General features: G+C 38.3%; 1 protein-coding gene across 1 annotated transcript; it reads right to left on the bottom strand.

The window, feature by feature from the left end:
- Positions 1-20,190: 20,190 nt before the first annotated feature.
- On the bottom strand, positions 20,191-27,159 carry IL21 (interleukin 21). Its single transcript, XM_007172394.2, has 5 exons — positions 26,992-27,159; positions 26,848-26,883; positions 22,238-22,393; positions 20,301-20,378; positions 20,191-20,214 (listed from the first exon to the last, which is right to left on the bottom strand). Exons 1-5 carry the CDS (start codon positions 27,157-27,159, stop codon positions 20,191-20,193), a joined length of 462 nt encoding a protein of 153 aa, XP_007172456.2.
- Positions 27,160-27,961: the final 802 nt, after the last annotated feature.

Below are 27,961 nucleotides of genomic sequence, written 5' to 3' on the forward strand. Positions count from 1 at the left end.
GAAAATGCTCAGGCTTAACTACTTCTTTGGATCTTCATTTCCTTATGAAGCCTCCCACGTTACTTAAAACTTATACAGCATAAGTTTATGTAATATGTTTTTCCCTTGTTAAGCTGTCTTTTGTCAGTCTAATTTACAGGGTCTTAGCCAGTGAACCTAAAAAGGTAGAGGGAAAAGCACATATTTTTTTCCTCTCCTACAGTGGCCTATTTTGGGTGGCACAGTCTGATCTCCTTCAAAACATAAAAAAAAGCGTCTACCTAGAGATTGCAGCTTTTATGGTCCCTCTTTACAGGCCCTCTGGGGCCATCCTCGGACAGAGCCCCCTGCCCACGTCCTCTGCCTGCCTCATGTTTGTGGAAAAACTTTAGCCTCCTAGGCCTGTCCATCCGTCAGTCCGCACCTGTCCAGACGCTTTCTTAGCAGCCCCTGCCACGGGGAGCCGTCCCACCAGCCACGCGCGGGTCTGCAGGCTGCCTTCCTGTCATAGCACGTGATGGCAGTGCTAGCTAATGCTTACTGCGTTCAGCATCGGCCTCCGCCAAACACACGAACGCACAGTTACTGGCTAATTATTAGTTACCAAGGCATGAATCTAGACTGTTCCTTTGAAAAATGAAAACAGACATCAGATTCCCTACTGCTTCAGGTTTACTTCAGCAGTTAGTTCTAGTCTTGCTACTCTAGGCTTAGGAAATAAACCCTTGACATGTTTGATTCACAATCTCAAGTGCTGCCATAGGCAAGAGCTTGGTGTTATTTTTCTTTAAAGAACACAACAACCGTCATATTAAAGATTCCTTCTGGATTTGCCCCACTACTCCCACTGTTGCACTTGCTTCTGGTTACACTGACCAGCTCACAGTCTAGCCTGAGTCACTGAGCCTTAGTTTCTGTTTATAGGGATATGTGGCAGGCTGTAGCCTCCTGAATGACCATGCTGTCTTTGGCCAGGTCCCATGCTATGGCCTCTGCCTAGAAGTCCATACCCACCCTCTAGACCAACTAGGGGGTGATTTTGCCCCTCAGGAGACATGTGGCAATGTCTGGAGACTTTTTTGGTTGTTACATCTTGAGGTTAGGGGTGCAAGTGGCATCTAAGTGGTAGAGGCCAGAGGTACTACTAAATATCCTATAATGCACAAGTCCGCACAACAAATTATTATCTGTCCCCAAATGTCAGTAGTGCCAAGTTGAAAACTCTCTTCTAGACCTAGTAATTCCTACAAGTCATTAGCCTGCAATTTAAATGCCACTTCCCCTAGGACCCCTTGTCTAATGCCCTAAACCGAACATAAAGCTATCAAAACCTTTATCGCTATATGCTACATGTTATAGTTATCCTTTACCCATTTTTCTCTTTAGGAGATAAGGAACTATTTCTTGTTGAGTGTTTTATGTATCTCTTGAGCTTAGCATGTATTGTAGAACAAAGGGATGGATGGATGGATGGATGGATGGATGGATGGATGGATGGATGAATGGATGGCATGATCAGTTTGCTGGAGATGCCATAGCAAAGGACCACAGACTGGATGACTTAAACAACAGAAATTTATTTTCTCAAAGTTCTAGAGGCTGGAAGTCCAAGATCAAGGTGTCAGCAGGTTTAGTGTCTTCTGAGGCCTCTCTCCTTAGCTTGCAGACTGCTAAACTCTTCTTATTAGGACACCAGTCAGATTGGATTAAGGCCTACCCTAACCTTAAACTCATCACCTCTTTTAACTTAATCACCTCTTTAAAGGCCCTATGTCCAAATATAGTCTCATCCTGAGGTTCTAGGGGCTAGGGCTTCAACATATGAATTTGGCAAGGGGGACACAGTTTGGTCCTTCACAGACAGATTTTTATCATCTCTAACATTCTGAAGTTCAACTCCAACTTCTCAGTTGGAGAAGAACAATTCTGATCCCTTCCCAATTCTGGCTTCTCTTTACCAATCTTTCTGCCTTCTACCTCCAAATCACTGAGGGCTGTGAGATGAAAATCGCTTGATGTAGCCTTGGTGCTAACAGCCTTACACAGGTGACCAAAGGCAGATTGCCGTGCATCCTTGTATCCTGCCTCCACCACTAGCGAGGTGAGTGGTCACAGGCAATCTCAGTTCCTGCTCTGAAAAATGGGACCATGATTATATCAACCTCTTAGGACTGGTGCCGAGATTTATCAAGATAATGCATAAAATGTGCCTAACATAGCACTTGGCACATAGTTAAGTATTCAATAAATGTTAGCTTTAGTCGACCTTTTTTTTTTTTTTTTTTAGTCATAGTAAAGTTTTTCTTTCACCTTAGTAAAAACTTTGAATTTTGCAAGGCAAAACATATTTTGCTCTCTAAGTCTTTCCTCTTAGTTGATATTACAGATAAATTGAGAAACCCCTTTGTCATCCAGTTTTTACTCACAACTCCTACCCTGGTACCCTGTGTGCCACCAACTCTCACAAGCTAATGACAGGCTAATGGGAAAACGGGAGGAATGGAGACCTTCGGGACTCACATTTCCTCTGTCAATCTTATCATCTCCTTCTCACCCACCTTAGCATCCACCCTGCATTAAACGTATAGATTCTACTTCCTTAGTCCCCTAAAGATTTACCTTTCCCTACCGGCCTCCCGCTGCCTTCGCTGGGCCCTCACCACTTCTTGGGTGACACCTCTTTAGAGCCTGACTTCCCGGGCCCTGGATGATGTCCCTTCACACCCACCCCCTCTTCTGCTCTTAGTTTGATCTTGCCAACAAAAAATGCCTCCGTGGCTTCCTCTAGCTTTCAGGATGAACTTCTCAATCCACGAGGCCCCTTCCAATTTGGCACTACTTCCTCCTCCAGCCTCCTCTCTCCAAGACCCTCCTCCTGAAGGGTCTGTGCTATTTCAGGCTTCTATGCCTTTCCACACGCTATACTCTCTACTTCAGATTCCCTTGCTTCACTATTCACAATGGAAATAGCCAGGACATGGAAGCAACCTAAGTGTCCACTGACAGATGAATGGATAAAGAAGATGTGGCACATATATACAATGGAATATTACTCAGCCATAAAAAGAAACAAAATTGAGTTATTTGTAGTGAGGTGGATGGACCCAGAGTCTGTCATACAGAGTGAAGTAAGTCAGAAAGAGAAAAACAAATACCGTATGCTAACACATATATATGGAATCTAAAAAAAAAATGGTTCTGAAGAACCTAGGGGCAGGACAGGAATAAAGACGCAGGTGTAGAGAATGGACTTGAGGACATGGGGAGGGGGAAGGGTAAGCTGGGACGAAGTGAGAGAGTAGCATTGACATATATACACTACCAAATGTAAAATAGATAGCTAGTGGGAAGCAGCCGCATAGCACAGGGAGATCAGCTCGGTGTTTTGTGACCACCTAGAGGGGTGGGATAGGGAGGGTGGGAGGGAGGGAGACGCAAGAGGGAGGAGATATGGAGATGTATGTATATGCATAGCTGATTCACTTTGTTATAAAGCAGAAACTAACACACCATTGTAAAGCAGTTATACTCCAATAAAGATGTTAAAAAAAATTCCCTTGCTTCCATCATTCACCCAACCAACTCCTACTTGCTTTTCAAACATCTACCTCTTCCAGGAAACCTTCTTTACTCCCTAGGCTTCAACTGTAGCTTTCATTTATTCAGGGAAATTTGCATGCAGTGAAATGCACAGTTCTTAAATATATAATTCAAGGAGTTTTAATAAACTTATGCACATCCATGTAACCTCTATTGCAATCAAGATATAGGAAATTCCCTTCTTCTCCTTCCCAGTCCATCTCTACCCAGCCTTCCCCCGCCCCCCCCCCCCAATTAGGCAACTATCCTTCTAATTTCTATCACCACAGATTAGTTTTGCCTGCTTTTGAACTTCATATAAGTGGAATCGTATGGTATATACTTGTTTGTCCATATATGCATGAGTCTATTTTTAGACTCTAGTCTGTTGCTTTCTTCTATTTGTCTATCTTTATGCTACTATCATACTGTCTTAATCATTGTACCTTTATGTAATTCTTGAATTCAGATTATATGAGGCTCAGCTTTGTTCTTCAAGAATATTTTGGCTAAACTAGGCATTTTGCATTTCCATATGAATTTTACAGTCGACTTGCAACTTCTACCAAACAAATGTCTGTTGGGATTGTGAATGTAATTGTAATTGCATTGAACTTATAGATCAATTTTGAGGAAAAGTGACCCTAAGCAATATTCAGTCTTCCAATACATGAACATAATATAGTTCTCCAATTACTGAGATCTTAAATTTCTCTCAACAATGTTTTGTAGTTTCTAGTTTAGAGGTTTTGCATGTTTTTTATTAAATATGTTGCTAAGCATTTTATAATTTTGATACTATTATGAATGATATTTAAAACTTTTCATTTCCCAGTTTTTGCTGCTGGTATATATAGAATTAATTTTGTATATTGACCTTGTATATTGAGACCTTGATAAATTTACTTATTAGCTCTAGTAGATTTTTTTATATTCCATGGGATTTTCTATGTAATCAATCATGTCAATCTGTAAATAGAAACAGTTTTGCTTTTCCTTTCCAATGTTTATACTTTTTGTGTCTTTTGTTGCCTCATTACACATGTTTAGGTTTCTAAAACAGCTTTGAATAAAAGTGAGAGTAGACATCCTTGCCTTGCTCCTGGTCTGAAATCTGAGGAGTTTAATAGTTCACCATTAAGTTTATTGTTAGCAGTAGGTTTTTAAAACTGCCCATTATCAGAAAAAGGAAGTTTTCTTCTATTTCAGTTTGCAGAGCTTTTTTGTTGTTTTTAAATCAGGAAAAGTGTTAAATTTTATCAAATGCTTTTTATGCATCTATTGAAATAATAATTTGCTTTTTCTCCTTTATCAATATGGTGAATTATATTGATTGATATTTGAATGTTAAACAATTCTTGCATTCTTTGCATGAAATATAGTTGGTCATAATCTAATGAATATATATATTGCTGGGTAAAATGCCAATTTTAAGTTATTTTTTACATTTATGTTTATGAAGAATATTGGTCTGTGATTTTATTTTCTCAAAAGATTTCTCTCAGGTATTGGTATCAGGATTATGCAGACCTCATAAAATGAGTTTGGAAGTATTCTTTTGTCTTCTGTTTTCTTTTCTTTTTTTTTTTTTTTTAAAGTATTTGTTTTTATTTATTTATTTATGGCTGTGTTGGGTCTTCGTTTCTGTGCGAGGGCTTTCTCTAGTTGTGGCAAGCGGGGGCCACTCTTCATCGCGGTGCGCAGGCCTCTCACTATTGCGGCCTCTCTTGTTGCGGAGCACAGGCTCCAGGCGCGCAGGCTCAGTAATTGTGGCTCACGGGCCCAGCCGCTCTGCGGCACGTGGGATCTTCCCAGACCAGGGCTTGAACCCGTATCCCCTGCATTGGCAGGCAGATTCTCAACCACTGCGCCACCAGGGAAGCCCTGTCTTCTGTTTTCTGAAAGAGTTTTATAAACTTGCTATAACTTCTATAAATGATTGATTGAATTCACTAGGGAAGCCATCTGGGCCTGGAGTGTTCCTCATGAGACATTTTTTGCTTTATTATGAATTCTATTTCATTAATAGATATAGACCTATTGAATATTCTATGTCTTTTTGTGTCCATTTTGATAAATTTATCTTTTAAGGAATTTTTCCATTTCATCGCATTTTTTAAAACTTATTGATATAAAGTTTTTAAAATAATATTTACTTGCTGTCATAATGTCTGTAGAGTCTACAGTGATGTCTCCTCTTTTATTCATATTGCCTATCTGTACTTTCTTTTCTGTTCATCAGTCTTGCTAGGGATTTGGCAATTTTATTACTCTTTCCAAGAAACAAATTTTTGGCTTTTCTTGGTTTTTTCTATTTGTCTAAGGTCAATATACGAAATCAATTCTATATATACTAGCAGCAAAAACTGAGAAATGATAGGTGCTAGTGTTTCATGCAAAATAAATCCAAAGTAAGTAGAAGGAAGAAAGTAATAATTACTGCTTACTTTGTATTATTATTATTAATTCAAAATATTTTCTAATATCTCTTGTGATTTCTTCTTTGATTCATGGGTTATTTAGAAGTCTGTTTCTCAATTTCCAAATATTAGGGACTGATCTAGATATCTTAGTAGTAATAACTTCTAATTTAATTTCATTGTGGTAAAATATATACATACTCTAAGGTTTTGAGGTTTACTTCTTATGAAATTTATTGAGATTTATTTTGAGGCTGAGGATGTGGCCTATCTTGGTGACTGTTTCATGCACACTTAAAAAGAATATGTACTTTGAAGATGTTAGATGTATGTTACATAAATAGCAGTTAGATCAAGTTGGTTGATAGTGTTGTTCAGATCTTCTATATGCTCAGTGTTCTGTCAATTACTGAGAGAGGTGTGTTCAAATCTCCACTTATAACTGTGGATTTGTCTGTTTGTCCCTTTAGTTTTGTCAGTATTTGCTTTGTCTGTTTTGAAGCTCTATATTAAATGAATACACATTTCTTTTTTTGTTTCTTGATGTAATTATTTAATGACACAGGAAAATAACATGGTATGAAACAAGCTGGTTACAAATAGTGGTTAAAGGATGACTTACTTCACTTTTGATAAAAAACAATTTAAAAGTATGTATACAAAACACTGGAAGGTTATGTATCAAAATATTGACAGTAGGTGAATACACATTTCTGATTCTTATGTCTTCTTGATGAAGTGATCTTTTTATTATTATAAAATGTTCATCTCTTTTACTGGTAATATTTCTTGTTTTAAAATCTATTTTGTTTGATGTTAACATAGGCACAACGCCTTCTTATACTTATTGTTTTTGTCATATATCTTTTTCCATTCCTTTACTTTGAACCTGTTTTTACATTTACAGTATGTCATATATCTTTTTCCATTCCTTTACTTTGAACCTGTTTTTACATTTACAGTATGTCTCTTGTAGAAAGCATATAGTTGTGTCTTATTTTTTAATGCAGTCTAACAGTCTCTGCTTTAAAATAGGGGGTTTAGTCCATTTTCATTTAGTGTAATTAGTTATATATTGGCGGATTTAAGTCTAGTGTTTTCCTATGTGTTTTCTCTTTGTCCCATCTGTTTTTTATTCTTGCGTTCCTTCTTTCCAAGCTTTTCTTAGGTTAATTAAATATTTTTACTATTCCATTTTAATTCTCCCAATTTTAGCTATTTTTTAATCCTTTTTAGTTGTGACTAAGATTACAACATGCATCCTCAATTTACCATAGTCTGTGTTGAGTTGATACTGTATTAAATTTAAGAACCCTGAAACAATGTAATTCAATTTACCACTATACCATCTTGTGTGCTGTTGTTGTCATATATTTTTAATAATCTCCGTAATAAGATGTTATAATTTTTGACATTAAACTGGTATTTGTCTTAAACAAATTACAAGAAGGAAAAAATATACTATTTTATATTTTCTCACATATCTGCCATTTCCAATGGTCTTTATTCCTTCCTGTATATCTGAGTTTCCATCTGCTATCCTTTCCTTTAGTTTGAAGAATTTCTTTTAATATTTCTTATAGGACTTCTATAATCTTTTGTTTATTTGGGAATGTCTTTTTTGCCTTCATTTTTGATAAAACATGAAAACCCACTATTTATAGTTTGCTGAAAATCAGAAGCAGGCAAAAAGTGAAGAGATTTGACTCTTGAAAGAAGGAAACTACACTGAGTGAGAGCTACATTTATATGACCTTTACCTTGAGGGCTCCTTCAATCCATAGGTGTGGTATAACCAGAACTCAATAAGGAGGCTTCAGTCTGTTGATCTGAGTTGTCAGAAGACATAGTTTAGGGTGTTAGAGTAGCGGGAATTGAGGGAGGGAAGTCCAAAAATGGGGGAGCCACTGTTAGGACTCCTCTAAATTGGCACAGAAACTGCCTCAAATCTTTGGATGGCCTCAGAAATACCCACTGGGCTCCTTGAAGTCTCCTCTGTGCAGGCACAGTTCAGGGGCCTTCCAAGGCTTTGAGACAGTTTGTCTATGGGAAGGTCGTTCTAATCAAAACTACTCTGCCATTCCCAGAACCAGAGCTTTCCCATTGTATTTTGAACATTCACCTATCACAGAATGTGTCATCTTGTACCATAATTATGAATTTAATTATATGCATCTCCCACGATACTTTAAACTCTGTAGGGTATGATCTACTTATTCAGGTATCCTTAATGTCTAGTACAGTGTCTGGCACGTTGTGCTCAATAAATGTTAATTGAGTAAATAAATCTAATAAAACTAACAAGTTTGACAACCAGGGTGAGAGGGCCTGCCTCTTTAGCAGTTCTCACGTGGAACATTGGTTTTCTCAGGCCAGTCATTTGAAGAGTGTTCTGAGGATTACAGGAGAAAAGTATCCTCCTCTTTTCTGTAGCCTCTATGATTTTACCATTAATTTATAGTGATGTCAATAATAAAAACCAGTCCGTTGACACTTAGTCGCAGATTATGGATTAACATAGTAAATAGGAAGTAATGATACATTATTTCTTATTTTATTTTATTTTTAAATGGTTAGATTAAACATCTGACTTGAAACAGCAGATGTGGTGGCCATGGCGCTCCTCACACTTGCAGGAAAGAATAAGGAGAAATAATATTCAGCCCAGCCCAAATGGATTTCCTGGCTGTATGGAACAGCAGTGGATTCCAGATCAGAAGCAGTGGAAGGTATGACCCTAGATTCTATTTGTCGTAATATGGTGCTGACCAGTGTTCGGTGCTGACCTGATTGTTGAAGGAAATGAACAGCACAAATAACTGTGGGATCTCAGAACCTTTTACTCAGTGTAACTCTTCTATATGGTTGTGGTCCCTTCTGCTATTTACCTGGTGATGTAGCCTTTACTACAAGGTGTGTGTGGGTTGGGAGCTGGGGACAGACTCCACACAGGGCTGTGTGTCCTGCGAGGAACCACCCTTCTGTCAAGAGCTAACGCTGACTGGTAGCCTTCATAACCTGACCGGGCTTGTTTTTCAAAGGTAGGAGAAGGGGATTCTACATTTTTGTTTTCCACAGATGGTTAGACAGAGAGAGTACTGTCAGAGGGAGTTTCACACCTCAATTTTATTTAACTAGGGGCCTGGTGAGGATCAGGATACTATCTTTCTTTTATAAAGGTTATTTTCAAGGTAATTTAAAGTGCTGGGATTGAGGAGTCTATTAATTTAAGGCTCTTCTTCTCATAAGTGACAAAAATACAACTGAAACTAGTTTCAATATAAAAGGGGGTTCAGTGGCTTACATAATTAGTTTTCATGGTGAACCTTCAGACACAGTGTATCTCCCCTCTGTTTCACTCTGCTTCTCTCTGTGCTCAGAAGGCAGTCCCCAAAGAGTGGCAAAGATGACTACTGGCAGCTCCAGCCTAAATCCCGTCAGCTTAACAACCCCAGTAGGAAGAGAACATTTCTCTCTAAATAATTACAACAAAAGTCACAGGGAGGCTTCTGCATGCTCTGGCTTGTGTTATGTTCCCACCCATGGGGCTGGGGTGGAGGTGAGACCAGCCCCACTTGACCACAAGGACTGAGGGTTGGTCAAGCAAGGATTCCCAAAGAGAAAGAAGGGGTCCAATGCCAGAGGAAGGAAAAGAGATGCAGGGCAGACAAAACAAAGGGTTGGGGTTCTTTGTTGGTTGGCTTGTTGCTCCCCAACCAGGGAGAAGTTTCAGCATTAACAGTAGAAGCAACAGAGGTCAGAATGTCTGAGCCATTACTAGGCTAGACCTGATGAGGAGAGCAGAAGCAGGAGATGAGAAAAGCTAAATAACACGGAATTGGTTAGAGCACTGAGACTCTATTGGGGAGGGCTATTTTACACAGAAAATAGTGGTAAACTTCCGGAAGGAGAAGGCAAGACCAGAGGCAGCTGGAAAAGATGATTTAACTGATGTGTTTAATTAACGTCCTGCAACCGCAAACCTTTCTTCTGTGGCAACTACTCAGAACACTTTTTGACCTATTAGGAAACTTTGAATTAAAATACAATTCAGTGAGGCCAAGTTTGTGGAAAACTTGTTCCCAGGTGAGCTATTCGTCATGGGAGAAATCCCCTAAGCAGCAGGAGGTGAATGGGAATTCAGCACAAGCTAATTGTCACTAGTGGCAGAATAAGTCTGAAAACAAGCTTGTGCATTGTCAAATGTGTACACACTTTACAAGGCACTTTCCTGTGCCTTGTTTTATTCTACCTCTGTGAGCAGCCTTTGATGTCAGAAGTGCTGGAATGATTACGACTATTTCACAGGTAAGGAAATCTGCAGTGTGTTTCTGGCTTCATCCTAAATGAAGGAAGGAGGATAGCAGTGTCCTGGTTAAAGGACCCCTAAAGAGGACCCCAGCTAGATTAAGGTCACTTTCCCAGGAGCCAGTGGCCGGGCATTCTGCCTGTTTAAGGATGCTGCGAGCTCTTCTCTCGGCTGCTCCTATATGAGCAGGGCAGCGGCTAACGGTACCAGAGCAGGTTTCAAACACTCCTGTTCTTGTTCACACTGAGATCTGTAGGTCCAAGGAGAAATGGTCTTCCTGGTCCTGAAGCTCCTTTTAGAAATGATCTCAATAGTGAAAATCTTTGTAAAGTCCAGGACTGAAAGAGCTGAGAAAATGTTTCAGAGTTTCTACCATTTGCTTTTGTGTGGGGTGGCGTGACAGGTCCTCATGGTTTAGAATTTGGGTGTCTTGTACGTAATCATTTTGTTTCGATAGGTGGCAGCATGTCCTCTCCTTTAAAAGGTTGTCTTTTTAAAAGGGCATATTCAGTGAAAAGCTCTATCAGGAAATGAAGAGGTGCTAATAATAATAAAAGCAAATAGAAAATGTTCCCTGTGACCCACCATGAACAGATTGCTCATGGTCACGACTAAAGTCATTGATTCAGACTTTGATCGACCAGTAATAACTTCAGACCAAAAGTTGTATCATGACACTTCTACTTCAAATTCTAGTACAGTTTAGTTCTTTCCTCATCAGGGATGTAATATATTGGGAAAGCTTTGCCAGATGACATTGAACTCTTTCTCACCCACCATGTTGTGAATGATCACACCTGCCCTTCTCCACCATTCTGAGTGACCAGCTCCAATCTCTTCTCTCTTTTCAGGATTGCTTTCTCCATCAACAGATATAAATGTTTTAATTCCATTCACAATGGCATTTCTCCCAAGGGACCATCCAAGGAATGGTTGATTTCAACTGAGTCAAAAAAGAAAGGGAGAGGCTTAACTAGAAGCTTGAAATGCACAAACTGCCCTATATTCTAAGAATAAGACTATCCTCATCAGGAAAAATCTGTTCTGTTTGTGGCATGGAGTGATGGCCGCCCTGGGGCAGGGGTAGTTTAGTAAGGAGGGGTAGCAGGTCCTCCGGGGATGTAGGACTTGTGAGTGCCCATTAGCAGTGTCATATTCTTGAATTTGAGAGGTGACTCTTTGCACTACAAATCCGTTTATCTCCAAAATTGGGCTTTTGAGAATTAAATGGGCTTTTGAGAATCAAATTGTGAGAATTAAATTGTGCCCCCCCCAAAAGGAGATAACCTATATAAAATATATATAATAAATATGTATATAATTATATATAATTACATTTGAACAAATATATCCTGAAACTACCTTGTTTTGATAATAAAATTAATCTTTGCCCTAAGCCTTCTTCTTATTTAAAAAATAAACTTTTAAAAGAAAAAAAAAAAATCACTCTTACTGTAGTAGACACAGTTGGTGCCTGCCCAGCTATCCATGGATCCTTTTCATCAACTCTATGTGCCCATCCTATCTGTGCCCTTTGATGACATGGGACACTCAGAGGATGGTGCTTGGGCACTGGAGCAGCCTCACCTGTGTCCTGAAGCTCCACAGACATAACGGGTGGTTGCAAAAGTACAAAAACGCAGTCACTTGCATTCCAGGCAGAACTAACAACTCTGAGGTGTAATTTATGCTCCAGGGAACCCTGTAGGATTAAGTTGAATCTGGGGCTTCCCCTGAATTTATACCCAGGCCTGAATTTCCCCATCCCAATCCTGCTTTCCCCACTCTCTTCCTGGTTTTTCTCGCATTTCCGTGGTAAACCACTTGCACTGGAATCCTTGACTCAGGTTCTACTTCTAGGAAAACCTGATCAAGGATACTTACTGCTTTTCCTTGTCTCTCTCTCTTCCTCTCTTTCTCTGTCTCTGTATCAGTCCCTCTCTCTCTCTCTCTCTCTCTGTCTCTCCCACGCGGACATTCTTTCTTTTTTCTTTTGTAAGTTAGATTTGGGGATTTTCTTTCTTTCTTTTTTTAAAATTTATTTATTTATTTATTTATGGCTGTGTTGGGTCTTCGTTGCTGTGCACAGGCTTTCCTTAGTTGCGGTGAGCAGGGGCTACTCTTCGTTGTGGTGCACGGGCTTCTCATTGTCGTGGCTTCTCTTGTTGCGGAGCAGGGGCTCTAGGCGCACGGGCTTCAGTAGTTGTGGCACATGGGCTCAGTAGTTGTGGCGCACAGGCTTAGTTGCTCCGCAGCATGTGGGATCTTCCCGGAGCAGGGCTCGAACCCATGTCCCTTGCATTGGCAGGCAGATTCTTAACCACTGCGCCACCAGGGAAGTCTGGATTTGGGGATTTTCTTGAATTAAGATTATAGGGGAAAACACACAGCAGCTAAACTTTTCTCCTCCAAATCCACCATCTCTCAGCCTAATAGGAAGATGGTAACATGCTCAGAGCTAGTTTAAAAAGATAATTTTAAAGATGTTATTTGTAACTGAGGTACCACAACCTAGAATCTTCCTTTGTAGCAATTGCTGGGTTTTTCCTTCACTCTCCTCTCTATTTAAAATTGGCTCTCATCTGCCTCACACATGCCCCGCCCACCTCTCCATAGCCCCTTTCTCTGCTTGTGTTTCTCCATAGCACTTTGCCACTTCATTCAAATGAGTAAAGGAAAACTAAAGAAAGTCAGAGAAATAAAATAATTTGGAACATGCAAGGAAGCCTTCTTGAAAAGAATAACATTTCATTATGAATGGGAAGGTAGAAAAAGACATCTTTAGGGATTCATAAGTGGGTGTATGGATGCCTTGAATTTTCTATTTCTGTAAAGGGAGAAGAGATATCATATGGAAGAGTTTCAGTTGTGTGACTGGAAATCATCAAGATGTTTTATCAACCAGCAAAAGAACTGTAGACAATAAAACCCCACAAGTTTTCTTTAGAAAAATATTTTTGCTAAAATTTTAATGATAAGTGGAATGTTTCCATTTTTATATTCCAAATTTTGGATTGCTGAAGGCCAGTTTCAAAAGTAAAGAAGAGGTGTGGGTATATCTGATAAGAGGATGGGGGGAGATTTGCAGAAAATACATGATACCCAAAAATCAGGGAGAAGCTATAAAGGAAAAAAAACATTAGTACACTACTAGCCTAATAGAGAGAGAGCAAGCTGTGCATTGGGAATTAAAACCCAATGGGAGAACTCCAATGCCAACCATCACAGAACCCACCAATTCTTTCCACAAATATTTAATGAGTTCTTTCCATGTTCAAGGCATCGTTCTAGGTGCCAGATATATAGTAGTGAACAAAACAGACTAAATCTCTGTAGAATTGAGCTTACATTCTAGTGGGGGAGAGAGACAGTCAACAGAAATTATTAAAATATATATGTCCAGAGTGGTAAATGCTATGGAGAAAAATAAAGCAGGGGTGTTTGGGGTGGGGGGTTGCAATTTAAAATACAGTAGTAGTCAGAGAAGACCTGGTGGAGAAGATGACAGCTGAACATGGTAATGAAGAAGGTGAAGCAATGGACCGCATGGACATTTGGCGGAAGAGCATGCCAAGGGAAGAAACAGAAAGTGCAGATGGCTTAGGTAGGAGTGTGCCCGGAGTGTTGGAAAAAGGAGAATGCCAGTGTGGCTGGAGTTGAGTAAGAAGAGTGAAAATGAGGTTAGAGAGATGAGGGGTAGAGGGGACATGACCATGTAGCCCCTGTTGTAAGACTCAGGCCTTACCATGAATGAGGTGTGAGCCATTGGAAGGTTTTGAGCTGAAGGATGCCACATTGTGTTTAGTTTTTTTTAAAGGATCATTCAGGTTGCTCTATTGCAAATAGATTTTGATGAGGGACGGGAACCAAAGCAGGAAAACTATTTAAGAAGGTATTACCATGTCTGGGTGAGAGATTGCACTGGCCTCGATAAAGTGGGAGCTGGAGATGGTGACAAGTAGTTGGATTATAGAGGTATTTTGAAAACAGTTGTCCATTATCGCTGACTTTGGTGATAATTAAATTCAACATGAAAGAGAAAGAGAAATGTCAAGGAAATTTCAATGCATAATCGTGTATTTGTGTTTAGTTCAATCCAATTACATAAACATTTGTTTTCTACTGTAGGTTATCTAGCACATATGAGGCACTGTGCTAGTGAAATGCAGTTCCTTCTGCCAAAGGGCTTACATTCTGGAAAGGGAAACAGACATATAAATCAATAAATTTGTGTACACCACACTAAGTCTAATAAAGTATGCTCAACTTCTGAAAGTGGGGAGAGATTAACACTGTCACAGAGATAGAGTAAGACAATGATGGAAGTCCTTCTAGAGGAAGTGATGCCTATGTTGAATATTGATGGACACATGAGGGGTTTTCTGGGTGCTAAAGAGGGGGTGGAGAAGTAATATTCCAGGGAGAGGTCACTGCAAGTACAAAGACACAGAGGAATAAAACAAATGTGGTGTGCCTAGGGAAATAGAAATAAATTGGATTGGCTGGAATGTGAAGTTCAAGGTGAAGAGAGGCTGGGAGCTGAGGAAAGCAGATGATAAAGGATTTTGTATACCCTGCTTCATGCCTGGGCTATCCAAAGGAGAGCCAGTGAAAAGTTTTAAATAAGAGAGGGTTGTGATCAGACTTAAGTTTTGTAAAATATCACTCTGGTGTCCATGCAGAGATGATTGGAAAGAGGAGAAGGCAAGAGGCTAGAAACCCAACAAAAGTTATTGCAACCGTTGCTGAGAACCTGAATTAAGGCAATGGCAGAGGGAATAGAAAAGAAAGGTTGAACTTAAGAATTAGAAACAGCAAAGCCCAGTGGCAAATTGGTTATAGTATATGAGAGAGAAAGCAGAGTCTTGGAGGCTGGCAGATGCGTTCCCATCAATTAAGATTAGAGGACACTGCTATTGTAGCATTATTTATAATAGCCAAGATATGGAAGCAACCTAAGTGCCTATCAACAGATGAATGAAGAAGATATGGTACATATATACAATGAAACACTACTCAGCCATAAAAACGATGGAATCTTTTTTTGCAACAGTCTGGGTGGACCTTGAGGGTATTATGCTAAGTGAAATAAGTCAGACAGAGAAAGACAAATACCATATGATTTCATTCAGATGTGGAATATAAAAAACAGACAAACAAGCAAACCAAAGCCAAAATAAATGAGCAAATCAAACCAAACACAAACAAACACGTAGATACAGAGACAAGAGTAGTGGTTACTAGAGAGGAAAGGACAGTAGGGTGAGGGTGAAATGGATAAAGGGGATCAACTCTATGGTGACAGATGGAAACTAAATTTTGGTTGTGAGCATACTGCAGGGTATACAGAAGTAGAAATATATTATTGTACACATGAACCTTATATAATGTTATAAACCAATGTTACCTCAATAAAAATAAAACAAAAAAAGAAAATTTTTAAAAATAGAAATGATAAACAAAGATCAGGGAAAGCTTTAAAACAAAGAAGGTCGTGGAAGTTGGGGAAAATGATGTGATCAATTTTGGCATGTGAGATAAAGGTGAAGCACCTGGAGGATAAAGATGGAAATCTCCCATTTGGGCCTGGGAATTAGCAGAGGGGAATAGCCTTTATCTGTAGATTTAGGGGTCAATGACATGTACAGGGATATTTAAAACAACAGGAACTTTTTTGACTGTTGAGGGAAAAGGTTTAAAGTAAAAAGGTGGCCAAGGATAGAATCCTCAAGCGCATCAGCGTCTAAGGGGAGACACAGGAAAGCAAACCGACAACTGACACTGAGAATATATGGTCAGAGATGTAAGACAAGTAGCAGGATAAAGAGTAGCCTCCAAAGTCAAAGAGGGAAAAGAGATGGTGTAATCAAAAGTAACAAAGGTCATAATAAGATCAAGTAATATAAGGATTTAGACACATTTGTGAGTTGTGTGAGTTGGAGGTCATTGTTGATCAGAGAAAGGACAATTTTAATGATACAGTGATAGGGTGTGGGATGGGTAGAAATCAGATTATAGTGGTTTGAAGTGGCTAGGAGGTGAGGGAGTACAGACGCGTGTATAGACTACTCTTTCAATGAGCTTGACTTAGCCTGAATACCCAAACCTCCCTCTTCCACATGAGGTGAGGCCATGCCCACACTAACCTGTGGACTAGAGTAGATGGAGGTAGATGTTGAAAACAGGTGAGTGTTTAGAGCTGAGAGTGAAGTGGGGAAGTGACTCCAGTAAGCCAGATAGGGGAGTTTGAAAGGGTCCCCAAAAGGTAAGGGGCCAGGGCCAGTGTCTAAATCTGGATTAGGGGAGCAAGACAGACATCTAGGTAAGGAGTTTGTAGGCAGGTCCTCGAGAAGAATGAGACTGTGTGTGCCACTGGGTCTGCAGTTCAAGGGATTGATCAGGGCTCCAGGCTCAGTGGGGAAGGAGGGAAACTAATAAACTGAGAGAATGGGAAGGATGAAGGCCTAGTTGTCATGGCAGAGTCTCAGGGCAGATGTAGTAGAAGGAGGGCAGTTTGAGAGCAAAGAGACTAATAGGTGATGGTTTCTTATATATCAAGATTTCAGACAGAGAATGGTTCCAGGTGCCATAGTCTGGTGCATGGCCATGGGAGTGGTCAGATGATGGGGTGAAAGATGCAGGCGTTTGAAACTGAGGTACTCAAGGTTCTGGGAAGCTACAGTGTTGGTGGAATCCTCCTCAAGGTCACTGAATTCACCCAGGATGATGGCAGAAATTGGATTCATGGAAAAGAACATGCCTAAGTCCTCAATGAACATAGAGGAGTGTTCAGGAGATGACAATCATCAAAAAAAAAAAAAGTAAGGGGACAGCAAAGCTAGATGGGATAAACTTCAAAGCAGGAATGAGTTTTGTGCAAGAGTGTGCATGTAATAGACATTGGGAAGAATATCTTCAACTGCTCTTGGACCTGCCATACATTTGGGAGGGCTGCAAAGGAAGTGGTGTCCTTGAGGTAGGGACAGGAAGTGGAAAGTTCCATTTCAGGGAAAGTATGTAAGGAGAAAAGATTGTCTTTATCATATACATGTAAAAACTTTATGCTCTCAGAAACTAAGGATCATCTTTTATTTTCTACTAAGACTGTTGAATTATAGGTTTCCAGGGAATCACAAAAGACAGTTGTACTGACTGGGTAGTATTTAATATGACCAGGTCTTAAATAAGAAGCCATGAACATAAACATTTAAAACCAAATATATAATAAATAATCATTAAGTTATAAAGTACATAGTTCATATGAAAACTAAATTCTCAGATGCAAATGTAAATATAACAGAGCAATAATATAGAATAATAATGCTACAATTTTGTGTCCAAAGAAGACACTTTCAGCTAAAATGCTAAAAATAATGATTAATTTTCCCTGAACTACCATGACCTACAGAAACCTTTCTTTCTTTCTCTCTTCCTTCCTTCCTTGCTTTCTTTTCTTTTCCCTCTTTCTTTCTTTCCCTTCCTTCCTTCCTTCCTTCCTTCCTTCCTTCCTTCCTTTCTTTCTTTCTTTCTTTCTTTTTCTTTCTTTCTTTTTCTTTCTTTCTTTCTCTTTCTCTCTCTTTCTTTCTCTCTTTCTCTCTCTCTCTCTTTCTCTCTCTCTGTTTCTTTCTTTCTTTCCTTCCTTCCTTCCTTTTTTTTTTTTTTGGAACATTTCCCTTGTTTCTGCAGCAAGTGTTGCTACAATGCTGTTGAAATAATGTTGAGTAAATGATCCTATTCAGTAGAAAGTTTTACTCAGAAGTATGGTCAGATGTTCCTGTAAGAGTATCTAGAACTTTAGAGACTCATAGACACATAAAGCTCAAAAAAAGGCTGAATATTCCATAGAGATTAAGTCCAACACCCTCATCCTACAGATAAAGAAATGGAAATCCAAAAAATTTAAGCAAGTGACCACGACTTCACATCCAGTGAGATTTCAGGTCTGCTGTATCACCATCCATAGGTGAACAGCAGTGTTTATGGGTCAGCCTCAGATCTTCCGGAGGGCTGGCTAAGTCTTGAACACAGAGCAGTGAAGATGGAGCAGTTCGAGTCTCACTTCTTCATCTTGTTTATTCTGATGCATTGCTTTCCTTGGGATATTGCCAGGATCATTACCCGAGTCTTTAAACTCAGTTTAGTGAAGGCTCTTAGCCAACACCCCATTAAGTTAATTTTACTTTTAAGGTAGAATCTCTGGTCAAAAGGATTAGAACAGAGATTTTTAACAGTAGACACACCAAAATAAATACATTATTTTAAATATAAAATCACAGTGTCAAAGAAGTCAACAACTATAAAGCCAGAAACAAGAAATAAGGACTCCATCTTTCCCAAGTCAATCTCGTGCCTGCTTTCCACTTTTATCCCAACAACCTGGCCTGATGCTGAGGCAGGCTTTAGATGCATATTATCATCATGATGCACATATTTACACGATTCCTTTGTAATAACATTTAAAATTTTTAAAACAGAATACCTTGTTTCTGATGATAAAACATTTCATTGTGAGTTGAAATAATTGATTCCTAATATACGTTTTAGAACCATAAATTATCTGTACTTGTTTAAAAAATATTTTTAAGTAGATCATCTTTGTTCTTAGAGCATAAAGCGTTTCCCATACAACATCCTCTTGCACACTCAGAGCCACTTTAACAATAAGAGATTCTCAAATAGCTTATAACATTCTAGTGAAAATTTTATTTTTCTAGCGTTTTTAACTTTATATTTAAATAAACTGCTGGAGTTGATATGAAATGGCAGTTAGATCAGGTTGCTTGTTTTTGCTACCCATGGTTGAAAGATTGGGATGCTTATGCAAAAATCTGTTTTCTACTAGGAGTCCTGAACTCCTGATTTGTCTCCTGATTTTGACTTTATATAGATGATTGAATTTGCCTTATGCAAAGCATACAAGCGCAAAGTGTCTGTCAATTTTAAAAGTAGAAAGAAAGGAAGAAAGAAAGAAGGAAACAGACATTTGGCATTAATAACTCGCTCCCATACAATCATTATAACAATTTGAGAAGAGAGCTACAAGACTTTTTAAAAGTCTGTTTGGTTCCAGAAGATCGTCTAATGCATGTCCCTCTATAGATTTTAATTGCCACTTCCACAAGCTTAGAATGTTAGCTTATAAAGGGACTTGAGTTGGGGAAGGTACTAGTATACCCACTTAGAGAAAAAAAAAAGACCAAAAGAGTCTATTCCATAAATACATTCATATGTATAGTATTTAAATATTTTTGACAGATTCTAATAAGGAAGTCAGACTTTTGGGAGCCATCTGGTAAAGCTATCCCCCTGGTACATAAATAAATCACGTATTTATAAGAGATAAAATAAAACCTCTTCAGATATAGATTTTAAACAGTTTTCATTTCCTTAAAAGAATAAACACTTCAACTTTGATTTTCACCCTATGCTTCTATATTTTTCAGATTGAGTGAAGATATATAACCTTTTAAGTTATGATCATCAGAAACCTCATTCTTGTCATAATCAAGATCAAGGTTAATATAAGATCAATAAATTCCCGAACTGTATTTTTGGTTAAAATTTTTAAGCTTCTCCAAGAAATGGCATAGTTGGCAGTAAGATAAAGTAAAAACTTTAGAGATCATAGAAATCTATAACACAGGAAATCAGACTCGAATTGAGTAGAAAGTTTTTTCGAGCTGACCAAACACAGAGCCTGTGGATCAAACTGAAGTATTGCATAGTGATTTTGGAGGAATAATCCTGACCTTGAACACTTATCTGAGTTTTTTCCCCCATCACTAATATATTGTACTTCTCCATTTGGAATACCAAGAACTGAGTTTCACTACTGTGTTAGAGTATGAAATATAGTGTCCAGCTTCAAGTGAGATCTTTAGGAACCTTCATATTCCGTGTGTTCTAGGAGAGATGCTGATGAATCATCTGTGGAAATAGAATACCATGAGCAACCTCAACATAAGAAGCAATCTGGATAAAGATGAAAGTCAAATATAATTTAAGTTATATACCTTTTGGATGAGTGACTTTAGTCTTTCTAGGAATTCTTTGGGTTGTTTTTTCTCATAAGAATCACATGAAGGACATGTCTAGAAATCAATGAAAGAGTAATAATCTTCTTTAAAACTTTTTTCCTATTTAATAAAATGTTCATTCAAATTTTATGTTTTCCAATTAGAGACATAAATCATGGTCACTGAAAAAATTTGAGAAGCACATAAAATTGTTCAGAAAATAACAATGAGAAAAATCACTTGTAATCCCATCATTAGATATAACCACTGCAGTGTTTTGATATGTATCCTCCCAGTAATTTTTTTCTTTGCATTTGTGTTATTTACAGTGGCTATTAATTTGCCTTTGTTTTAACACAACATAACACAAGCATTTCCTACATATTAAATATTCTTCAAAAATATATCCCATAATGTTTGTTTTGTATTCCTACATAGGATTGAAGTATTACTATTTTTGGACATGTAGATTGCTTCTGACTTTTCGCTATTTTATACAGTACTGCAATGGACATCTCTGAGTAATTTTTCATGTACATCTTTATTTTATTTGATAAATTACTAAAAGTAGAATTACTAAATTAAAGGGATAAAAAAATTTAGGCTTTTGATATACATTATAAAACTGTTTTACCGCTATTCGCACAGAACATTCTTACCATTATTGTGCATTGTTAAAAATTTTAATTGAAAAAAATAGGATTTCCTATCTTAACTTGCATTTATTTGATTATGAAGAGATTAAACAATTCTTCACATGCGTATTACCCACTTATATTTCTTTTTTAAAAAAATCCTTGGTATATGTTCTTTACCCTTATTCCTGTTGAGATACCAAACACCAGGCCATTGCTTGCTGTTTAGCATCTCTAATGCCGGTTTGATGTTGTGGTGAGAGACATTTGACTGAAAGATAAGAGATATAAGTTCTAATTCTCATTCTGGCACTTAATATTTGTGGAGCTTGGGACAAGTCACTTAATATCCTTGGTCTCACTTTCCCATCTATCAAATGAAGGTGCTTAACTGGATAATTCTATGTTCAGTGCCAATATTACCATTTTATGGTCTTTGATATTGGGTTTCAAAGACATGCTCAACTCTTTTCTTCTTTGAGGAAAGTTTTAGAGGGATACTTTTCACATTGCAACCTGGTCAAGCAATCAAAGGAAATAAAAATCATTTTGATATTGTAATTAAGATTTCATTTGAATCACACGTGAAATTCCTTAGAGTAGAGAGAACTGATAGAAAAATTTCTAGTAATTTATCTTATGTGTTTATCCACTGGTTTTGATTAATGCCTGAATTACTCATGGGATTATCTGCATTGCTCATGAGTTGGCATAAGAGGAAATATACAAGAGGGTCTCAGGGCCCACAAGACTAGGGATTATTGAAATTCCCCAGCCAAATAGTGGGGTCTACCCATTTAAATGTAGTACTGACTCTGCAATTGTACAGGACAGTAATAATATTCTTTAAAAGAGGAAGGCAAAGTTTGGGATTTATCCTGGTGTCTTGTAGGCTACCTCTTTTCTTTCAGGAAAACTAGGATCTAGCTCCTGTTAATAAGGATACAAGTTATATGTGATCATATAATGAGAGCAGAATATTTTTTAACTCTTAAGTCACAATTGGATTCTCTGCCTAATGACTTCCTCACCTTTGAAAGCTATATTAATTATTCCAGCTACCAGGGGCTGTTAGCAAATTCTAATTGGGTTTCTGGGCACTTTCAAGTCTATGGACTAAGAAGAGGTGACTTTGCTTCTCAAAACACACTCTATATGGTAAGGTATAACATGTAACTGGAAGGAAGGCACTGGAGGCTCTGGCTGCGTGTGTTTGTGTGCGCGTGTGTGTGTGTGTGTGTGATGTAATAGATATAGTTAATAAGTACAAATAAGATAGATGACAAATGACAGTCTTACCAGTTCATGTTTCTGTCTTTTCCCTGAATTTGTAGGAGGTAGTTTCCTCTTCAGCTGTTTAGTTAATACATTGATTATCTTTTCATTGTCTCCGGTATTTGCTGACTTTAGTTGGACCTTCTGAAAACATGAAAAAGCCGACCGCTCACAGTGTCTCTGAAAGAGAAATAATTTGTATAGATGTTAATGAAAGTTATTCAGAAAGTAAAAATAACCTTCCCAATCCTCTTTTCCTACTTCTACTGCAGTGTCTTGGGTCACATTCATTTTAGCAGACAAATGAGGAATGATTTCATGTCCTACCTAATCTTTGGGCTAAAGAGCAGACTCTTGTGATACAAAATTTCCCCATGTTAGGGGAGAGAGGACATTTCCCTGTCTCACAGACAAGAAGAGGAAGCTTTGCTTTGCCACAGTTCTTTATTCCTAATGTCATTTTGAGGTCTGGGTGTTGGGTAGGACTTGGTATTTCATAAGGGAGAGTTAGTTTGGTTTTAGAACACACTTCATGAATTATGAGGCTCTAAGAGACATTGTGACTGGTGGCAGCTTTGGGTGAGTTATGCTGTAGTCGGATTAAGAATCCTTTCATTTGTCTTTTGTTTCTCTCTGCAACGTACACAGGAGTATCTAACAATGACATACATGTCTTGAGCAGCACCTTATCCTGTACAATGCCTGGCATAGTGTCTTGTTGCTAGTGAGTGCTCAACAAATATTTGTGGAGTGGACAAGTGAAGTAAGTGAGTTAAAGCCCCTCCTTTGGGGAAAGGAAGTGGGTGCCTACCTCTGATGGCACATTCCACGCCTAAGATTCAGTACACCTGCTGCAGACCATGCGTGACTTTTCTAAAATCCTATTCACACTCTCGAGTCCATTAGGGTGGGATCTGCCTGAATCAAGCAGTCAAGGAACAGAATTTGAGACATGCTTCTCCCGCAATGGGCAGGAAGACTGTCCCTTAGAAAAGAAGAGTAATGTCTCAGAGCATAGTGAAGTGGGCAGATCAAGGATCAAAAACTTGACTCTCGCTTTAATCAAATAACCAGTGACTAGTGAATAAGTCAACATGTTAGAAGTTGAACTGAAAATGAGATGGAATTTATTGGAAGAACAAAATTTATACTGACTTGCTGAAAACATTTTAATGCTGATCTAAGAACTCGTATCCAGGTTACTTTTTTCTTTCAGCAAATGTCTGCATATGATGCTATCCACCGCCCTAAAGTTGCTATATCTTCATTTCACCGGTGTATATGGAAGTTACTGCCATGTATACAGAAGCCTCAATTTTTCTCAGTTCCTACAACAATATTACCTGAGTCTTCCCATGGACAATCAGCTGAAAATAGCATCTGGCCTGCTTTGCATTTTCCAACCTGTATGCTTACCCATTATGAATGTTGATTAATAACATGCATCTTTAAGACACAACCCCATCAGATTTGCTTTGCATACATGGCCACAAGCCGAGAACCAGCTTATCTGGTTTCCTTATATCAGAGCAGCTTGCCTCTCATAAGGGCAAGATAGTGTCCTTTACCTATGTTTGCCAAAATGCTTATTTAATAGAAACTATATATAAATGTTAATTATAGCACTTTTTTTTCCTTGAAAACCACATGTTCATGTTTGTTGAAGTTTTTTCTTTTCTCTTCTTTTTGACCACAACCGGCTTAACTTACTGGAAAAAAATAATATTCATATTTAAAGAGGTAAATTTTCCAGCTGAAACTGAAAACACTAACTGTTTCATCCGTGATGATCTGAGAAACCCGCATTTCTCACAGAGACCCATTTTGCTGAGTTAACATTTACATGTGGATGTTGAAAGAGAATTAGGTTCCAAAGAAGTATAGGGGCCTACCAAATGAACTCCCTTGAGACAGGTATCACCAAGAGTGGTCAAGACAAGCAAGCAAAGATTTTGCACCTCAGAAAGCCTTTCTGAAAACCTCTGAATGGCATCTGGACACCAGTGCCTGTATTGATGGGGCTGTGCTTTCTCTCCTGCCCTTCCTTGTTCACCTGTGTCAATAGACATTGGAATTTTGCTTTGTGCTTTCTGCAAGCAGCAGAGCTATCCCTGGCAATCTGTGGTCCAGGACAAATAACTGCTGGATTTGGCTTCAGATGCACAGTAAAGGCAGCCTCAATAAGGAAAAGAAGCAAAGGAGCTGTTCTGCTAAACTGCCTTAAGGATGTGTTGAGAAGAGGAGTAAAGAGATTAACTTCGATTCAGGCAGCTTCAGGTGCCCTGTCACTCGGGGTGACGCCAAGTTCATGTGCAGAGCTGCCATCTGGGAGCAGAACCACTGTTTTCCTTTGCTGTGCCTTGCAGACTCAGAGGGCAAGGCTTTGTTTCCCTTATCCTTTAACACCTGGAAACATGAGGAGTTATCTGTCCTACACTAGTTTTGCAGAATCAAGGCAGCAGTAAGGAAATCAAAAGCAAGAGTAACAAACCACTCTTCTTTTTAGCTAGTCAAGTGCTGCTTTTGCAAGGAGGTGCACTTGGCTTTGTTGATTTGCAATTGAGTATTTGAAAATATTTGCTTCCTTACAATTTATTTTTGACCTACTTACTTTTCTTTCTTTCTTTCTTTTTTTTTTTTTTGCAAAGAAAGCCCTGGCCATTCACACTAGGAAGTCTTGCTAACTGGGTAAAATTACCTTTGTCCTGCATACAAACTAGGTTTATATCAGGGTTCCTCAACAGTGGCACTGTTGACATTTTGGGATGGATAATTCTTAGTTGTCAGGACTGTCCTGTGCATTCTAGAATGTTTAGTAGCATCCCTGGCCTCTACCTACTAGATGCCAATAGAAACCCCACACACACAATTGTGCCAACCAGAAATTTTTCCAGACAATGCCAAATGTTCTCAGAGGGCAAAAACACCACCAGATGAGGACCGCTGATTATATGATTAGAAAGAGAAAGAAAGATGCCTGGTGAGGCCAATTAGCAACCTTAGATGATCACTATATATCAACATTTATATGTAACATTTAAATGAATTTATTTTCATTAAACTTGTTAATCTTTTTAACTCTTTATAGACTCTGCTTTGATGCTAGCCCTGAAAAACTTGATACAATGCTACTGTGGCCTTGAACTATTTTCTTCCCTCCTGGGTCTGCCTGACAGCATAGCTTAAAGATCTTAGTAATACCATTATTCACTTGTATCATGGCCAGCATTGCTTGATCAGATTATCAGATAGATGCAGTGTCACTGAGACAAAATCCTGTCATTATACGGTAAAAAAGATCTCTCTTTAACAAAGGATATAAAGGAAGTACCCACTGGATCAACTCAAGTTAGAAAGCAGGATATCTTATTTTGCAAGTTAGAGACTGTAGCTAAGAATCTCCCCAAAGGACTCTGACCACAGCAGTTAGACAAAGGGCATGAGATGCTAACAAAGATATGTTTTGATAATTAGGGCATTAAGAAATAGTCTTACTTGTTGGAAAAGTCTTTCCAATGAGCTGAATGTGCTACTTTCATTTTAGGTATTGCGTATTAGAAAAGGACCTAGTAAATGAGAGTGGTTAGGTTCAGAGCTAGAGAGTGAATTTTAGAGAAAAGCAATAGTTGTGACTCATTCACTTTCTAAACTTCTACACATAGTCATTTACGATAATTGTTTTCTTTGCAATGTATCTTCATAAATCTCCCCTTTGTAGTGTCCTAATTACTGGTAACACTTTTATAGTTATTCTAATTTATGCAGTTAAAGGTCTGTGACAATGAAAACATTTCCCCCAATTGTGTTTATATCCTCAGGGTACCAAACCTGAAGACTAGATCGAAGTTACCAAGGAAAAGATCAGCACATAGCACACTTGAACTGTATGCTAGGCCTCTTCTTCCTGGGACCTAATGGATTTAAATGGCTTAAGAGAACAAGAGAACGGGATGAGTTGTTGAAAAGTGTCCTTTCAAAAAACCTCACCGAAGGCCAAAGACAAGACTCACAGAGGCCAAGGTACATGGGAATTATATTCTAAAGGGTGGCCTTGATTTCCACACTACCATTCTTCCATGCTGTGCTATAATGTATTCTTTCTTTCTTTCTTTCCTTCTTTTTTTATTCCTTCCTTTCTCTCTTTGTCTCCCTTTCTTCCTTCCTCCCTTTCTTTCTTTTTTTCTCTTTCTTTCTTCCTTTCTAGTTATTAAAAGTTGAATTCTGCTTCTGTGGTATGTGTCTATATTTCGTACATAGGTTTACAAAGAGGGCTCAAGAACTTTCATGCACAAGGATTCTTAAAATGTAATTAGTTGGACATTGTTCAGAAAATGATCATAGTATGGATTTATTTTCTAGTTTTGTTATTCTATCTCAACAATACTACTTGAGAATACTCTTAGAGATATTTAGAGATAAAAATACATCTTATAAGGTATGTAGTATTTTATTGGTTGGCTTGTTGGTGAACCAATGAATATTTGAGCAAAATAGAAATAACTATTTTACCAATTATTAAACCCCGAAATTCATTGAAATTAAGTATATTTCTAAATAATCATGTTAATGCCTCTCTTAATTGGATTTAAAAACATATCAAATTTATTTTCACAAATAAATTCAACTGGTCTTACCTTTACATCTTCTGGAGCTGGCAGAAATTCAGGGTCCTAGAGCAAAAGAAAATTAGTTCTGAGTTATTTATATAAGTCAAAAAGCTCCTTTTATAGTAATTGAAGAATATTATTTAAATTTTGTTGTGACAAATATGGCCTTACCAAGTCATTCACATAGTTTTTCAGCTGATCAACAATATCTATAAGTTGGCGCAGTCTAATCAAGAGGCGATCTTGCCCTTGGAAGCTTGATTTATGGGCCACTGTCCCTGAGAAGAGGACCATCAGGCAGATGACTATTCTCTCCATGTTGCCAGGTCTGGATCTCATAAGTGCTAGTAGAGCAAGACCTTGGTCTCAGTTTTCACTTCAGTTTGTGAACAGGCTGTCAGTAAAGCTATCTATTTATTCATCCTTCAGGGAGAGATAAAGCCCTCCCTTTGCAGCCTGGAAATCTTTGTAAAATGGATGAATGTGAGTAACTCTTTTTTCTTTTCCACTGGCTAGGTATACGTGTGCATGTGCTAATGCGCGGGGGCAGGGATTGATGGAGTCAACGAAATGTGCCCCATCTGCATCTTAGACAGGAAAAAGAGAGAAATGGGTGAATTCCAATTTTCAGCATGAATCAAGAAATGTGCACAGTAAATAATAGGTACTACAAGACTTCAAAGAAGTAAACAAAACACTTTGATGTCTCCTTCTGCGCCTCCCTGGCATCTTACCTGTTCTCCCTGACAGTCATAAAGGCACTTCAATAATGAGTAAAGTGGCAACATGTGCTTTCTTGCAGGACTTTTTCTTATGGTAGTAACTAGGCTTTTTGACTGAAATCGTCCAGTATTCCATCATAAAGGTAGGAGGAGAGCTACCTTTTAGGAAATTTTAAATATCAGGGGTATTTTCCAAATTAGCAAGAATATTTTAGGTTCTTAATCAGGTTAAATGGTTTAAAGTAGAATGTGCTCCAACTCTTCTCCAAAGCATCTTTAAGTAACATTAATCTCAGCGTCTAACATTTTACTTAACAATCTGATTTATACATATTATCTTATCCTCCAATCAAGATCTCACTCTACCTTCATTCAAAAGAAAGAAAAAAAAGAAACTCTGTAATGTCTATCTCTTCTAT

Source organism: Balaenoptera acutorostrata, chromosome 5 (assembly GCF_949987535.1).
Source record: "Balaenoptera acutorostrata chromosome 5, mBalAcu1.1, whole genome shotgun sequence".
Classification (NCBI taxonomy): domain Eukaryota; kingdom Metazoa; phylum Chordata; class Mammalia; order Artiodactyla; family Balaenopteridae; genus Balaenoptera; species Balaenoptera acutorostrata.

Bases quoted from the DNA above. Each gene is read 5' to 3' on its own strand.
- IL21 (XM_007172394.2), bottom strand. From the start codon at position 27,159: ATGAGATCCAGACCTGGCAACATGGAGAGAATAGTCATCTGCCTGATG. The intron at 26,884-26,991 runs GTAAGGCCATAT...CTTTTGCTCTAG, and splicing joins AAAACTATGTGAATGACTTG to GACCCTGAATTTCTGCCAGC. The intron at 20,215-20,300 runs GTATATAACTTA...CTATTTCCACAG, and splicing joins TAAAGTCACTCATCCAAAAG to ATGATTCATCAGCATCTCTC.